The 18372-nt window shown below is 44.6% G+C and overlaps 1 protein-coding gene across 1 annotated transcript in view; it reads right to left on the bottom strand.

The window, feature by feature from the left end:
• LOC106611164 (protein Daple) overlaps nucleotides 1-18372 on the bottom strand; it is a 96579-nt gene that overhangs the window by 12683 nt on the left and 65524 nt on the right. Inside the window, 9 exon segments of the mRNA XM_014211076.2 lie at nucleotides 3399-3676; nucleotides 4452-4541; nucleotides 4631-4776; nucleotides 5054-5240; nucleotides 5859-6002; nucleotides 8641-8918; nucleotides 9215-9376; nucleotides 10073-10258; nucleotides 10458-10599. Coding sequence (XP_014066551.2) covers nucleotides 3399-3676; nucleotides 4452-4541; nucleotides 4631-4776; nucleotides 5054-5240; nucleotides 5859-6002; nucleotides 8641-8918; nucleotides 9215-9376; nucleotides 10073-10258; nucleotides 10458-10599 — 1613 coding nt within the window.

Here is an 18372-nt window from a genome sequence, read left to right as displayed (position 1 = left end):
ATCCGATTATAGTCATAATGAAAGTATAATAGGCTAAATCCAATTTTAGTTATTCAGGCTGAACCTTGGCCTGCTGAGACAGAATAGAACACAGACAGTTCTAATTCAACAGGAAGTGAAGGCAGTTTCCTGTCTGATTAGATCTTAGAAGAGAGAGAAAGATCACCAACTACTTCTCTGATAGAGTTCAGTGTGTCAAATCGGAGGGCCTGTTGTCCGGACCTCTGGCAGTCTCTATGGGGGTGCCACAGGGTTCAATTCTCGGGCCGACTCTTTTCTCTGTATATATCAATGATGTTGCTCTTGCTGCTGGTGATTCTCTGATCCACCTCTACGCAGACGACACCATTCTGGATACTTCTGGCCCTTCTTTGGACGCTGTGTTAACTAACCTCCAGACGAGCTTCAATGCCATACAACACTCCTTCTGTGGCCTCCAATTGCTCTTAAATGCAAGTAAAACTAAATGCATGCTCTTCAACCGGTCGCTGCCGACACCTGCCCACCCGTCCAGCATCACTACTCTGGACGGTTCTGACTTAGAATATGTGGACAACTACAAATATCTAGATGTCTGGTTAGACTGTAAACTCTCCTTCCAGACTCACATTAAGCATCTCCAATCCAAAATTTCACAACAAAGCATCATTCACTCATGCTGCCAAACATACCCTCGTAAAACTGACCATCCTACCGATCCTTGACTTCGGCGATGTCATTTTCAAAATAGCCTCCAACACTCTACTCAACAAATTGGATGCAGTCTATCACAGTGCCATCCATTTTGTCACTAAAGCCCCATATACTAACCACCACTGCGACCTGTACGCTCTCATTGGCTGGCCCTCGCTTCATACTCGTCGCCAAACCCACTGGCTCCAGGTCATCTACAAGTCTCTGCTAGGTAAAGCCCCGCCTTAGCTCACAGGTCGCCATAGCAGCACCCACCCGTAGCACGCACTCCAGCAGGTATATCTCAGTAGTCACCCCCAAAGCCAACTCCTCCTTTGGCCGTCTTTCCTTCCAGTTCTCTGCTGCCAATGATTGGAACGAACTTCAAAAATCACTGAAGCTGGAGACTCATATCTCCCTCACTAGCTTTAAGCACCAGCTGTCAGAGCAGCTCACAAATCACTGCACCTGTACATAGCCCATCTGCAAATAGCCCTACCAACTAACTCATCCCCATACTGTATTTATTTATCTTGCTCCTTTGCACCCCAGTATCTCTACTTGCACATTCATCTTCTGCACATCAATCACTCCAGTGTCTAATTGGTATATTGTAATTACTTTGCCACCATGGCCTATTTATTGCCTTACCTCCCTTATATTACCTCATTTGCACACACTATATAGATTTTCTTCAACTGTATTATTGACTATGTTTTGTTTATTCCATGTTTAACTCTGTGTTGTTGTTTTTGTCGCACTGCTTTGCTTTATCTTGGCCAGGTCGCAGTTGTAAATGAGAACTTGTTCTCAACTGGCCTACCTGGTTAAATGAAGGTGAAATAAAAAAAGAGTGTGTGTTGATACACTAAACAGACAGCAATGTCTCAGTCAGTAGGGTGTCTGGTAGGCTACTGGCTGGCCAAAGCCTTTGATTCCCTTCCCTGCTCCCTCGCTCCCTCAGTCAAGCATGGGATTGGTCATTGATGCAAAGCGTACCGTGTTTAGTAGTCGCAGACATCAATAGATCCAATAGAACAGTTATTCTGTATTTTAGCACAGCCATCGTCATTAAGGTGGGCTGAGCGAGGGGATAACAAGAATGGTGTGGAGGGAAAAGAGATGGATGGTGAGTGTAAAAAAGCATGGCAGAGTGACAGACACACAGCACACAAGAGTACAGGATATGGAATAAAGGAAGCTGTGAGATTGTGGTGTTTGGGTGTGAGACAAGGAGAGTATAGTGCTAGCTGGAGGCAGTCATTATCAGCAATGCAACACAGGCTAACGCTTAACATGGAACAACGTGGCACAGAGAGCATGTGTACACAGGCAACCTAAACACTCAATCACTCCCTAAGTGGTATTTATATCACTCCTGGGGGGGAAAAGCAGAAATCCTTTGAATAGCAGTAAATATTGCAGATTTCAGATTGCCTCCAAGTAATTCTCCTCTCAACATTCCTCCATCCATGTGGAACATGGAATTGATACTGGCTGCCAGACTAAGAGACAGAGCAAACAGATGAACTGCCTTTATTGGGATGGTAGGCATCGCTCTTCACAGTTACATTTTAGTCATTTAGCAGACGCTCTTATCCAGAGCGACTTACAGTAGTGAATGCATACATTTCATATTTTTTTTTAAAAAAGTATTCCGTACTGGTCCCCCGTGGGAATCGAACCCACAACCCTGGCGTTGCAAACACCATGCTCTACCAACTGAGCCACACGGGACCTTTACATGATTAACCTAAACATATCAGGTGACATACAGATATCTCATTCTCACAGAAGTAGGCAAAGCTGCTGGCTGGCTGCAGTGAGGGGGGGCTCCAATCCAAAACAAGGCTACTTACTGCAGGGTCTACCCAGAGTGGAGTGCCTGGTGTGAGGCTGGAGGCCTCAAACTAGCCTGTACAGTGTGTGTGTGAGTGAGAGAGACAGTGTATGTTGTGATGGGAGGAAAGCTTGATAAGTGTGTACATGTGTGCATTAAGATGTCTGTTTTCTGTAAGGAAATAATGACAGAGGGCCAAAAAGTAAAGATGTTACAGATAAAAGAAGGGGGTAAATAAAGAGGAATGAGTGAAGATGGTGGTGTTATTAAGAGGAATGAATGAAGATGGTGGTGTTAGAACTGTCCGATGATGAGTGGGAGGGGCTCGGTGGTACAGGTGGGGATGTCAGAGGAGGACCAGAAGCGAAGGCGTCTAGAGCGAGAACGTTATGAGGGAGGCGTCTTGGGAACCTTCTCCTGGCTCCTAGTCCTCAGAAAGCCAAACCGCTTAGCTGCAGTGACAGGGGGTACTGCTGGCAGGGCTCGGGCAAGGAATGGGGGTACTGAACAGGAGGGGGTTATGTTTTACATACATACAATGACAAAGAGAAGAGGGAGAAAGAGTGAGTGAAAGTAGTTAACTGCATGTATTATATAAATGAACAGGGCCTGAAATTGCCCAACAAAGTTGACGAGACAAAGTATTAAAATGTTTAGTCATGCAATAGATCCCCATTGAACTAGTAGAGAATGAAGAACAGACATTAAAAAAAAACAAAGGCAAGATGAGTTTGAGGGGGAAGACATTTTAGATTTTGCGTAGCTAGTTTACAGCTACCTCTTGTGGAAAAAAAGAGGACTTGTAGAACTGTAGGGCCAGGACAACTTCCATTATTCAGGGATAGAACTACCCTGGATGAGTAGACATCCCCTCTGTCTGTCTTACCTCTGCTGGAGTATGTGGGGGTGAGGGCAGGGAAGTGTCCCTGTCCATGGTGGTTCTCCTCCAGAGAGTGGTTCCGTACAGAGTCCAGGCTGAGGCAGGACTGGCGGGGGGGCAGTGGAGGGGGAGGCGTGGGGGGAGGGACGTCAGGGAAGTCCAAGGTGGGAGGTTCGGGCAGGGGAATGTCAGGGGCGCTCCGCACCCTCTCCCTGGAGCTGTCCTGTCTGTTCTTGGGCTTGATGAGTTTGGCCAGAGCCTTGGCCCCGGCCCAATGGTTCCTCCTGACAGACACAAAGGAAATCACAGTTACACTCAGACATCCATCTAACTTCAGCCCATAGGTCACAATGGCGTAGTGGAAAACTCCGCAGCAAAGCTACCACCTCATCCTCGACAGACGAAACACCATGGCAGGTGGAAGCTAGTCGGCCTACTGATGCAGTACTAGCAGCCTGCCAGTCCCGTCAGAGACCTCACTGCCCGGGCCCGGCAATGACAGTAGCCTTGTTCTTCCTTTTCTACCACCTCTCGAGAATAGTGCCAGCCCTCCTCCTCCTCTCCCAGAAAACCAAGATGATGACTACCAGAGGCCCAGCGGCACTCATGAGAGCGACCTCCCCTTCTGTGAACACTGGTAAGCCTACGAGTGATGAGAAAGATCACTCCGACAGCGTGGAGTCCAAGTTCCAATGTGTAATATAAAAAGGATACGTGCTAAATACTGTAAATACAGAAGCTATAGATAGGCTAGTAGGCTAGACTACATTGTCTGCATAATGAAACAATCCATAGTAAGCTATTGTTTTGATGGTGGACTTTGGCATTAATAGACAGGTTTTATGCAGCACAAACTTTCTATCCAAGCTGTGAGAGAGCATGATGACAGCTAGGGTAGGCTATAGGCATACAGGACAATTGGGCAGGAGGGTTTACTGACCATGTGACCTGACCAGGAAAAACTCTGGGACCTAGGGCTTGCTAATGGATCCATTTGTCATCCTATTCATAGTTCATTGACGAAGCTACATTAGCAAATCAAAATGTAACAGTACTAACTTTTTAGGGGTTGGATCATAAAACCTGTACTGATCCATGATCTTCTCCTCCAGTTTCTCCTTCTGCCTCCGGAGCAAGTTCAACTTGTCACTGGAAACACAGGAGTTGTTAGATTTATTTATGACATTCAAAATGACTTTCCTCTATATACCTGCATGCACACACACACACCTACTTACATGTACTGTTTCTGCTCTTCGTGGTAGAGCTCCTTGTTCTCCATGGTTCTCTCCTGAAGGGTTTGGTTCTGTTGGCTCAACATCTGGATCTGACTCAGTAGGTGGTGGTTCTCCTCCTCCAGGTTCCCCTTCAGACGGGTCAGCAGCTGGAGACAGAACACATAGATACACACTGTTGCTAAAACTGCAGCATGTACACGTGTCACTACAATACAATTGCATTATATCCAACTTTAGAAATGCACTAAACATTTCATATGGTTTAAGTCAATGGTTACACTGACCCAGATGAAGTTGTATATTAAAGATTAGGACACAAATTAAGCCTACTTCTGGACAAAACTGCACTTTCAAGTCTCTAAAGCATAAAAGCTGTATGTGCAGTAGCTGATTGCAGTCCCCGAGAGTCAGTGGTCTGTGTACCTCACAGTGGTTGTCCAGCTTGGTCATGGAGATGTCCAGGCCCTGGTGCTGCTCCTTCATCGAGTCGTATCTGGCCTGCCAGCGGTTCACCTCCAGCTGAGCTCTGTTCAGACCGGTCTTCAACTCCTTGGTCTGCACCTGCAGCCCGTCATACTCCGCACGCAGTTGGGAGTGAGTCTGGGTCAACCTACAGGGGATGTCAAGAGACAGTATGAAGAGACATATGAGGTCCTGGTGCTTTGCAAAATAAATCACTCTTCAAAAGCCTAATTTTAGGGTCAGATCGTCAGTTTTGTAGTTAGTTAATTTTGTTCTATTTTTTTGCGTCGAGTTCAGTCATACTGATTGTTTCAGCCTATTCACAGACTTTTCCACTTGGCAACAAGAGTTTTATCTGATTGTAGTGTTACATGACACGTGGTAGTGTGTGTATACGGAGCAAGATAAGGAGAAAGTCAGCCATTACAGTATGCAACCACCAGAGGGTACCAGAGTCAGGCTGTACTCTACCAGTGTTTCTGCTGCACTCATATTTTCCATTGGAAACCCGGTTCTCTACATTTTAGTCATTTAGCACACTCTTATTCAGAGCGACTTAGGGCATCAATTAGAGTAATGTGCCTTGCTCAAGTGCACATTTCTTCACCTCGCCGGCTTTGTGGATTCAAACCAGTGACCTTTCAGTTACTGGCCCAATGTTCTTAACCACTAGGCTACCTTCATTCTCTCCCATATGGTGACGTTTGTAAAGCTGGAGTTAGTAGGTGTGAATGAATAGAGGTGCTGCTGTGCTGACTGAGCTCACCTGTCCACCTCCCCCCTCAGACTCTGGTTCTCCCCCAGAATCAGCGCATTTTTGTGGATCTCCTCTCCTAGACTCTCCCTCTCCTTCTGAAGGGTGGACTCCACTGCCTCCATGGCATCTTTCTGCTTCAGCAGCACTATGTACCTGCACAGACAAAGACACGGAGACTGGGTTAAAGATAGAACCTCCACAGAAGTCACATAAACAGATATGGTGCCCAATTAACTGTCCCCAGGTTGTGTGTTGTTACATCTAAAATAGGCCATGGTGATCCCATCCCTTATAGATTCCTAATGATCACCAAACCACCTAACCTCTCTTCACACTCAATAAGAGAGACAACAATAGCGATGTTAGATTGGACAAGAGTTGGTTGGAAAAGTCATGAGATATTGAGCGCCTGTGACGTGGTGGTTTGTTCTAAGAGCTGCCATGATCACAGACCTTGGCTATCCCATCAGGGTCGTTTCATTCATTTTCACCAAATGAAGAAGAAAAACACTGACCGAAACAGGGAGGGACGACCTCAACCTGTCCAATAACCACTAATTTTAGTTCTGTTCAAAAAAAAATTGCTACAGCTTGCCCTAACAAAAATACAACCCAGGGCTTTGAGGCATACATGGACCAGCTGACATTCCAGCTGATTAGGCCCTTGACGGTACAGCAGGCAGACTCTTCAACCCCAGGCCCCTACTCCATTACTCATAAAGGACAGAAGGATAGGAGGAGAGACTATTAGTCAGCCAGATCAGCCAGCCCACAGTGCCTCTCACATCACTCCATTTAAACTGAACTGATGGTAAGGTTCACAATAGAGTACCACAGTATGAGTCATAATACCCATAAAACCTAGCGGTCAAACAGGAAAATGGTTCCAATCGCTTTTCCACCATTCATTTTTTTCCCCATAGGGGATTTTAGAAACACTTAAAATAAGGGCTGTGTTTTGTGTAGGCTTACCCTGGCGTGACGTTTTAATAACCATGTAAATCTCTCTAGGACAAGGTGACTTTTATCAATATATTTGCATGTATTTACCCCCCAAAAATGAAACGCTAATTAGCTGCTAATGTGGCTATCATAAAGAACTACAAATACCATGATGATTTGGACAAGACTGCTGAATCAAGGCAAAGGTAAGAATTTCTGTATTAACTATCTAATGTTAGCTAAATGTAGTAATGAATAAATTGGCATATGTCTTTAAAATTGACAATTCTGTGAACAGTCTTGTGCAAGTTTTAAATAGACACAGTACCTGTTAAGAAAAGGTGTCAGCTACAGATTACATGCAGGTGCTTGCAGTGATTTGTAGTTTTGCATGTCTACTTTGATGCTAATTTGCATTTTCAAATCTGAGAGTAAATAGAGCTGAATATATTGATAAAAGTAATCTTGTCCTAGAGAGATTTAAACGGTTATCAAAACGTTATGCCAGGGTAAGCCTACACAAAACACAGCCCTTATTTTAAGTGTTTCTAAAATTCCCTATGGGAAAAATGAATGGTGGAAAAAACAATTGGAACCAGTTGCCTGTTTGAACGCTAGGTTTTATGGGTATTATGACTCCACCACTGTGGGGCTCTATAGGACAATCTTTCCAGTACAGGAGGGACGGTGGAAAAACAAGGGTGTGTGGTGTGTGCAGACAAACAAGAGAACAGTTTCCATGGAAGAGGGTGATATCTGAAACCACTATCTGAACACCAACTGACTGAAACTAGTCTCCCAGAGTTATTGAACAGGCATAGCTCTGGTCTGAAGCCATCTACAGCCCACCTGTCCTTACCTAGCCCTAGTGATAGGCCGGCCACCTGTCTCCTCCACCCAAACCAACCGTTGCTGTGCCAGCAGTCTCTCCCAGCACCAGCTCCAGTCTCAGAGTGAGAACAGACCCAGCCTGTTACTGTACTGTCGCAGCCTGGTGCCATGGAGCTGTGGGGAGTCAGGGGGAAGGAGGGGGGAGGCATGAATGGCACACAAGAACATCCCCTAAGTCACTTCCTCAGGTCGGTCTCTCAAAGTCCCAGAGCCAAGTCAATATGGAAGGACATACTTTCACTAACCTATATGGTATGGCTGTTTATATGTGGCTTATCAAAAGAAGCACTCCGTTATTGGAAAATTAACTTCAGGGGAAAAAAATGATCACAACTGCTCTTGATGACCTGTAACCAATTGACATTTTACGCAGATACACCAACGTCAATACACATGACATGGACATGAACCACTGTCATTTGACCACTGTAAACCTCTCACCTGATCCTTTTCTATTACACCCTCTCAGTGTGACTTCTTGTGGTGTGTGTGTGACCATGGTAGCTGACCCCCTGGTGTGTATGACCCATTTCGGTCTGACCCATATGTGTGCAATCACTTGGTGTGTGAGGTGTAAAGAAAATGATTTATTGCCTTTTTTTATCCTTTTGCCTAGAAGACCAGCATCCCAGAGTCACCTCTTCACTGTTGACATTGAGACTGGTGTTTTGCAGGTACTATTTGATGAAGCTTCCAGTTGAGGACTTGTGAGGCATCTGTTTCTCAAACTAGACACTCTAATGTACTTGTTCTCTTGCTCAGTTGTGCACCGGGGCCTCCCACTCATTTCTAAGTGACCCCAAACCTTTGAACGGTAGTGTATATAAATAAATGTGTGTGCCCAGTGGTTTGTGCCCAGTGGTTTGTGCCCAGTGGTTTGTGCCTAGTGGTTTGTGCCTAGTGGTTTGTGTAACCCCTGTGAGTGTGTGCATGTATGTGTGTTCTGTGTGTGACCCACTTGTTCTCCAGTGCACGGTGCTCCTTCTCCAGGGCTCTCTGGTTGCCCTTCAGGGCGGTGTGTTGGGTGATGAGCTGCTCGTACTCCGCCGCCTGTCTCTCGTGAACGCTCAGTAAGCGCTCGTGGTCCTGCAGCACGCCCTCCCTACCCACCCGCGCTTCCTCCCGCTGCCTCTGCCATGCCTCCGACTCGCTCTCCAGAGCCCCCACCTGGCCCTGCAGCACGGCATTCTGGGCCATGAGAGATGCACTCTGGGAGTTGAGGGTGGAGTTCTCCACCTAACGGAAGGATACAAAGGAAGAGTACCACTCTATTAAACCCATTAAGATGTTGTCTGCGTCAGCTGGCATTCAAACACACCACAGAGGTATAATTCTCAGATTATCACAACATCTACATCTCAAATTGGTCATCCTACAACATCTACATAGGCAACAACTGACACAGCTACTCTAAGAATGCAAACAAGGGGGTGAAAAACAAAAACAACCACCAGACCACCACACAGCCAAGCTCAGAGCGAGATGCACAGTAGCATGTTGGAGTAGAGCCACTGTAGTATGTATTTTAGTACCTGTAGTTTGGCTGTCTGTTTGTGCAGGGCTGTGTTGTGCTGCTGCAGTGCTACAGCCTGCCTCTGTAGGGCCACATTCTGGGCATTCAGCTGGCTGTTCTGGTTGTCTAGCTGTCTCAGCTGATCTTTCAGTAGGTGCTTCTCTGTCTGCAAGGTTGCATTCTGAAAGGAAAAAGGGAAGTGGGTAAGATTATACATGGACAATACACTGAGTGTACAAAATGTTAAGAACGCCTTTCTAATATCGAGTTGCGCACCCCGTTTCGCCCTCAGAACAGCCTCAATTCGTCGGGGTATGGACTCTATAAGGTGTCGAAAGCGTTCCACAGGGACGCTGGCACAAGTTGACTCCAATGCTTCCCACAGTTGTGTCACATTGGCTTGATGTCCTTTGGGTGGTGGACCATTCTTATTACACATGTGAAACGGTTGAGCGTGAAAAACCCAGCAGCGTTGCAGTTCCTGACACAAACCGGGGAGCCTGGCACCTACTACCATACCCTGTTCAAAGGCACTTTAAAAAATATTTTGTCATCTTGCCCACACAATCCATGTCTCAATGGTTACAAGCCATCAAAATCCTTCCTTAACAGGTCTCTTGGTCAGTCATGGAAAAAGCAGAGATTCTTAATGTTTTGTACACTCAGTGTATACCATTTGTATAACAGTTTGCCACATGCTTATGCCAGTATGTTTTGACAGAGACTGTAGTTGCTGTTTAGCTACTCATGTTCTAAGCATTCACAGCCATTACTGAGGAATCCTTATCAGAAGCTCAATCAAACATTTGAACCTTGCCTGTAATTTAATCCTATCCTTTATCACCCATTCCATCCCTATAAAAAGAACACCACTCACGTTTTTCTCTATGTCGATGAGGCAGTCCTTGAGTTGGAGGAGCTCTGCGGTGGCCTCTCTCGTCACTGTCTCCCACTTCTCCTGACCCTGGCTGTGGCCCTGGACCTGAACTGCAGCCTGCTGTGTGGAGCTGTGGGAGTGGGCCTCTTCCTGCCTCTGTCTCAGAGCCTCCAGAGTCTTCTTCAACTGATCACCACAACACAGAGGTCAACAGTGTGGGGGGAAAAAAGATTGTAAGTGAACAAGTTACATAAAAGAGAGTAAAGTAAGAGTGTGTGGGTGTGTGTGTGTGTGTGTAAGAGTATGATTAGTAGAGAATGTGTGTGCTCCAAATATGTAGGAGTGTGTGTTTCTGTGTGAATGAAAGAGGTGTATAGGTACGTACGGTGCTGAGTTCAGTGCGCAGCTGCTGGTTAAGACTACTAGACTCCTCCAGTCGAGACTCCAGACCATGAATCTTCTCCTCACGGATCTCCAGTGTCTTTTTCAGCGTTGACTCGATCTTACTCTCCAAGATCTTGTACTTACTGTGACAGGCATACAGTATGTCTAAATGGCATATCAAGTCCAATAGACAGTTCCAGACACAAATTACTTAATTGATTCAAATTAATCAGGAATGTGGTGCTTTTATTTAGGTGCCATGATCAAACAATGGAAATTCCTGCAGAACGATGCAAATTTACATATTACACATACACACTAATGAGGCTGAATGTACCATTTATTTGAGCTTATTTCTTCTAATATCAAGAGTGAGACTGTGTGGCAGATAAATCCTTGACTTAGAAAAGACTAGAGGAATACTATGGGATTTTGAATTTGTGACAAAGGTTTGCTTGCTGAGGTCATGTTTAAAAGTTTTACAACCATATGACTTTCATCCGTACTAGCTTTGGGCTAAGACAACTATGAGGGGAAAAAACTGAAAAACCCTTGCCAAGAGGTGGAACACAATATCATCATGAGTGTGCAGTGCACACATGAGATTACTAAGCGGTGTTAGAATGTAACTCAGGGTAGTGAATTTCTTTGAGGTTAACTGATTAGTGGCAGCTTGGGTTTCATTGAGCACAAATAGCTGGAGAAGGAATGTCTTTGCTTTGTAATCCAACTCCTCTGGGTAACACTCGCTTGGGTCTCTAACTCTTTACCTCTTAACACATCCTCAGAGACTCTTAAGAAAAACCCTCAAGAAGATGCCCTACTTTGGGGTAATACAGGTCTTTTAAAAAGTGTCTTATTTCATAGTTTTTGGAGTTCAGGAGTGTACAGTACAGCTATTCCCACAGTGCTGTCCTGCTGTGCTCGCCTCACCAGACCTGGGGTTCAAATAGTATTCATTTTCTTTCAAATATTTTAGCTGCACTTGATTGAACTTGTCTGGTACAATTGAACCAATGGAATAGTCCTAAAAGTATAAAACCTCACCCATCTGGCATTCTAGGCAGGCTCAAACAAACACTCCAATTATTTGAATAACTAAATAAATAAAATTAAAAAAGAACATTACTTGAACACAGGTCTGGTGCTCACTGTGACTGTATGCTACCTCACCCGGCAGGACTAGATTCTCTGTTTTCCAGGGAAAATTAAACTGCTGCAAGCCACACAGGAAAGGAAACCATCTTTCCCCTGTAATTTTGCTATTCCCCAAACAGTCTTAGAAATTGGTTATAATAGAACACTGCACACATGGCGCTGTAGTTATTCTGACCCCTTTAGAGAGGAGTATTCAGCGACGCGCGCACACACACACACACACACACACACACACACACACACCACTAGAAATAGAGAGCCAAAATAAAATATGGAGAAATAAAGCCAGAGATAAAGAGATTAAACAATTTCAACACACTTTTGAACATAAACCCGGACTCACCCAATATACCTGGCACAGGAGGTAGGTAGGTAGGTAGGAAGGTTGGGCTGCAACCACTAAAGCAAATAACACTGGCTTAACATGAAAAGCCCCTTTACTTTGAGCTTTACAAAACCCAACATGACCCCTGTTCCTCATCCAAAGTGGACATTGGGAACACATATTTTCACAAGGGGCCAAGAAGCATTTCAGCACACACGCACATGCAATAAATTACAAAAATACCTACTACAAAATACTCAAAAACACTCGGTTCCCATGTAAAAAAATATTACAAAATGGCTGCAGTATTATGAGGGTAGGATATTGAGGCCTACACATGGTTATGTGTCTGAGACACTGGTAGTGTGGTGGCATACTGGGACAGTGTAGACGTAAAGAATTTGGTAGTATGATACCAGTCGAGGCTCGCATCCACTACAAGACCATGGTGCTTGCCTACGAAGCAGCAAGGGGAACTGCCCCTTCCTACTTTCAGGCTATGCTCAAACCCTACATCCCAACTCGAGCACTCCGTTCTGCCGCCACTGGTCTCTTGCCCCCAAAAAAATATAATAAATAAATGTCTTTCCCCACCGTAACTTCGCTAAGGAAATGTTATTATTATTTTTTTTTTTACAGTCGCAACTAAGTCGCTTTGAATAAGAGTGTCTGCTAAATGGCAAAAATGTAAAATGATGCGTTCTGGTAGGTCAGTGGAGGCTCCTCTGAGGAGGAAGGGGAGGACCATCCTCAGTGAATTTCATAAAAATAGTAAAACATTTGTTTTAAATTACTTTTTAGATAAAACTATACTAAATATAAACACACCACCAAATAATTGATTAAAACACTATTTTGTAATGAAGGTCTAAAGTGGCTTAACCTGTTAGGGCTAGGGGGCAGTATTGACACGGCCGGATAAAAAACGTAGCTGATTTAATCTGGTTACTACTCCTGCCCAGTAACTAGAATATGCATATAATTATTGGCTTTGGATAGAAAACACCCTAAAGTTTCTAAAACTGTTTGAATGGTGTCTGTGAGTATAACAGAACTCATATGGCAGGCAAAAACCTGAGAAGATTCTGAACAGGAAGTGGCCTGTCTGACAAGTTGTTGTTCATCTTGGCTCTTTTTTATTGAAGACTGAGGATCTTTGCTGTAACGTGACACTTCCTACGGCTCCCATAGGCTCTCAGAGCCCGGGAAAAAGCTGAATGATATCGAGGCAGCCCCAGGCTGAAACACATTATCGCGTTTGGATAGTGGCCGGTCAGAGTACTCTGAGAATCAGGCTCGTGCACGAGATGTTTTTATTTTCTCTCTCTTTGTACGTATACACGCTTTCCCGGTCGGAATATTATCGCTTTTTACGAGAAAAATTGCATAAAAATTGATTTTAAACAGCGGTTGACATGCTTCGAAGTACAGTAATGGAATATTTAGAATTTTTTTGTCACGAAATACGCCATGCTCGTCACCCTTATTTACCCTTTCGGATAGTGTCTTGAACGCACGAACAAAACGCCGCTATTTGGATATAACAATGGATTATTTGGGACCAAACCAACATTTGTTATTGAAGTAGAAGTCCTGGGAGTGCATTCTGACGAAGAACAGCAAAGGTAATAACATTTTTCTTATAGTAAATCTGACTTTGGTGAGTGCTAAACTTGCTGGGTGTCTAAATAGCTAGCCCTGTGATGCCGGGCTATCTACTGAGAATATTGCAAAATGTGCTTTCACCGAAAAGCTATTTTAAAATCGGACATATCGAGGGCATAGAGGAGTTCTGTATCTATAATTCTTAAAATAATTGTTATGCTTTTTGTGAACGTTTATCGTGAGTAATTTAGTAAATTCACCGGCAGTGTTCGGTGGGAATGCTAGTCACATGCTAGTCACATGCTAATGTAAAAAGCTGGTTTTTGATATAAATATGAACTTGATTGAACAAAACATGCATGTATTGTATAACATAATGTCCTAGGGTTGTCATCTGATGAAGATCATCAAAGGTTAGTGCTGCATTTAGCTGTGGTTTGGGTTTATGTGACATTATATGCTAGCTTGAAAAATGGGTGTCTGATTATTTCTGGCTGGGTACTCTGCTGACATAATCTAATGTTTTGCTTTCGTTGTAAAGCCTTTTTGAAATCGGACAGTGTGGTTAGATTAATGAGAGTCTTGTCTTTAAAATGGTGTAAAATAGTCATATGTTTGAAAAATTGAAGTTTTTGCATTTTTGAGGTATTTGAATATCGCGCCACGGGATTACACTGGCTGTTGAGTAGGTGGGACGCAAGCGAATAAAGAATAAACCTAGTACTGAAAGCATAAACTACAGCTAGCTAGCACTGCAGTGAACAAAATGAGTAATAGACTCAGAGAGATAAAGACAATAGTTCAACAGTTTTGATCAAATCAATTTCTTCCAAAATAAAGGAGAAGCAAGAGAGTCATTTTTCACATTCAGTTTCACTTACTTAGCTAGCAAATGCAACTAGCTAGTTTATCCTACTCAAACACCCTGCTCAAATAGAATTAGCTAGCTGGCTATGACTAAACAACAACAACACTGGAGCTTTTGATCCTTTGTTCAAACCACCACCCAGGACAATGGAGCTAATTCCAGTAGGCGATCCAAAACAACAATGCCGCAGAAGGGGCAGACGAAGCGGCCACCTGGCCAGGCTCCGTAGACGTGCACACCGCTCCCGAGTATACTACTAGCCAATGTCCAGTCTCTTGACAACCAGGTAGACAAAATTCAAGCAAGGGTTGCCTTCCAGAGACATCAGAGATGATAACATTCTCTGTTTCACAGGATATGATGTCGGAATCGGTTCAGCCACCAGGCTTCTACATGGATCGTGCCGACACAGATGAACCCCGCTATGGGAAAAGGAAGGGTGGAGGTGTATGCTTATAAATGCATTACACGACTCATGGTGTAATAATAACATACAGGAACTCAAGTCCTTCTGCTCACCCGATCTAGAATTCCTTACAATCAAGTGCCGGTCATTTTACCTACCAAGAGAATTCTCGTCAGTTATAGTCACAGCTGTGTACATTCCCCCTCAAGCAGACACCAAGATGGCCATCAAGGAACTTCACTGAACTATATGCAAACTGGAAACCATACATCTTGAGGCTGCATTTATTGTAGCTGATTTTAACAAAGCAAATTTGAGAACATTTCTACCTAAATTCTTCCAGCATATTGATTGCCCTACGTGCATGCGCAACACCCTCAATCACTGCTACTCCAACTTCTGCGATGCATACAAAGCCCTCCCCCCGCCCTCCTTCCGGGCAAATCCGACCACGACGCCATCCTGCTCCTTCCGTCTTGTAGGCAAAAACTCAAACAGGATGTATCTGTGACGAGAACCAGTCAACGCTGGTCCGACCAATCGGAAGCCACGCTTCAAGATTGTTTTGATCATGCGGACTGGAATATGTTCCGGTCAGCCTCAGAACAACATCAACCTACAAGCCGACTCGGTGAGTGCATTTCTAAAGAAGTGCATTGGGGAGGTTGTACCCACTGTGACTATTAAAACCTACCCTAACCAAAAACCGTGGATGGCGGCATTCGCGCAAAACTGAAAGCGCGATCCACCGCATTTAACCATGGAAAGAGGTCTGGGAATATGTCTGAATATAAACAGTGTAGCTATTGCCTCCACAAGGCAATCAAACAAGGCCAGTACAGGGACAAGGTGGAGTCGCAATTCAACGGCTCAGACACGAGACGTATGTGGCAGGGTTTACAGGAAATCAGACTACAAAAAGAAATCCAGCAACACCACGCTTCCAGACAAACTAAACACCTTCTTTGCCCGCTTTGAGGATAATACAGTGCCACCGTCGCGGCCCGCTAACAAGGACTGCGCCCCAACAGGTCCACAGATGCAACGCAATCGCCATCACACTGCCCTATCCCATCTGGACAAAAGGAATACCTATGTAAGAATGCTGTTCATTGAACACCATAGTGCTTCCAAGCTCATCATCAAGCTGGAGGCCCTGGAACTCATACCTCGCCCTGTGCAATTGGGTCCTGGACTTTGACAGGCCGCCCCCAGGTGGTGAAGGTAGGAAACAACATCCCACTTCACTGGCCCTAATCACTGGGGCCCCACAAAGGTGCGTGCTCAGCCCCCTCCTGTACTCCCTGTTCACCCACGACTGCGTGGCCATGCACACCTTCAACTCAATCATCAAGTTTGCAGATGACAACAGTAGTGGGCTTGATTACCAACAACGAGACAGCCTACAGGGAGGAGGTGAGGGCCCTCGGATGTGGTGTCAGGAAAACAACCTCTCACTCAACGTAAACATAACAAAGGAGATGATCGTGGACTTCAGGAAACAGCAGAGGGAGCACCCCCTATCCACATCGAAGGGACAGCAGTGGAGAAGGTGGAAAGTTTTAAGTTCCTTGGTGTACACATCACGGCCAAACTGAAATGGTCCACTCACACAGCCAGTGTTGTGAAGAAAGTGCAACAGCACCTCTTCAAACTCAGGAGGCTGAAGAAATGTGGCTTGTCACCCAAAACCCTGACAAACTTTTACAGATGCACAATTGAGAGCATCCTGTCGGGCTATATCACAGCCTGTACTGCAACTGCACCGTCCTCAACCGCAAGGCTCTCCAGAGGGCCAGAGGGTGGTGCGGTCTGCACAACGCATCACCGGGGGCAAACTACCCACCCTCCATGACACCTACATCACCCGATGTCACAGGAAGGCCAAAAAGATCAAGGATATCAGCCACCCAAGCCACTGCCTGTTCACACCGCTACCATCCAGAAGGCGAGGTCAGTACAGGCGCATCAAAGCTGGGCCCGAGAGACTGAAAGCTTCTGTCTCAAGGCCATCAGACTGTTAAACAGCAATCACTAACTCAGAGAGGCTGCTGCCTACATTGAGACCCAATCACTGGCCACTTTAACAAACTAATCATTAGTCACTTTATACAATACACTCTAAATAATGCCACTTTAATCATGTTTACATATCTTACAGTATACACAATTGAAGTCGGACGTTTACATACACCTGAGGCAAATACATTTAAACTCAGTTTTTCACAATTCCTGACATTAATCCTAGTAGAAACTCCCTGTCTTAGGTCAGTTAGGATCACCACTTTATTTTAAGAATGTGAAATGTCAGAATAATAGTAGAGAGAATGATTTATTTCAGCTTTTATATATCTTTCATCACATTCCCAGTGGGTCAGAAGTTTACATACACTCAATTAGTATTTGGTAGCATTGCCTTTAAGTTGTTTAACTTGGGTCAAACATTTGGGGTAGCCTTCCACAAGCTTCCCACAATAAGTTGGGTGAATTTTGGCCCATTCCTCCTGACAGAGCTGGAGTAACTGAGTCAGGTTTGTAGGCCTCCTTGCTCACACACGCTTTTTCAGTTCTGCCCACAAATTTTCTATAGGATTGAGGTCAGGGCTTTGTGATGGCCACTCCAATACCTTGACTTTGTTGTCCTTAAGCCATTTTGACACAACTTTGGAAGTATGCTTGGGGTCATTGTCCATTTTGAAGACCCATTTGCGACCAAGCTTTAACTTCCTGACTGATGTCTTGAGATGTTGCTTCAATATATCCACATAATTTTCCATCCTCATAATTCCATCTATTTTGTGAAGTGCACCAGTCTCTCCTGCAGCAAAGCACCCCAACAACATGATGCTGCCACCCCAGTGCTTCACGGTTGGGATTGCGATCTTTGGCTTGCAACCCTCCTCCTTTTTCCTCCAAACGTAACGATGGTCATTATGGCCAAACAGTTATATTTTTGTTTCATCAGACGAGAAGACATTTCTCCAAAAAGTACGATCTTTGTCCCCATGTGCAGTTGCTACTGTAGTCTGGCTTTTTTGCCGGTTTTGGAGCAGTGGCTTCTTCCTTGCTGAGCGGCCTTTCAGGTTATGTCGATATAGGACTCGTTTTACTGTGGATATTGATACTTTTGTACCCGTTTCCCCCAGCATCTTCACAAGGTCCTTTGCTGTTGTTCTGGGATTGATTTGCCCTTTCGAACCAAAGTACGTTCATCTCTAGGAGACAGAACGCATCTCCTTCCTGAGCATATGATGGCTGTGTGGTCCCATGGTGTTTATACTTGCGTACTATTGTTTGTACAGATGAACGTGGTACCTTTAGCCATTTGGAAATTGCTCCCAAGGATGAACCAGACTAGTGGAGGTCTACAATAGTTTTTCTGAGGTCTTGGCTGATTTCTTTTGATTTTCCCATGATGTCAAGCAAAGAGGCACTGAGTTTGAAGGTAGGCCTTGAAATACATCCACAGGTACATCTCCAATTGACTCAAATTATGTCAAATTATGTCAATTAGCCTATCGGAAGCCATGACATAATTTTCAGGAATTTTCTAA

The sequence above is a fragment of the Salmo salar genome, chromosome ssa09, assembly GCF_905237065.1.
Source record: "Salmo salar chromosome ssa09, Ssal_v3.1, whole genome shotgun sequence".
Taxonomy (NCBI): Eukaryota; Metazoa; Chordata; class Actinopteri; order Salmoniformes; family Salmonidae; genus Salmo; species Salmo salar.
The sequence above is the reverse complement of the archived record's forward strand: the minus strand, read 5'-3'. Positions and strand labels throughout refer to the sequence as shown.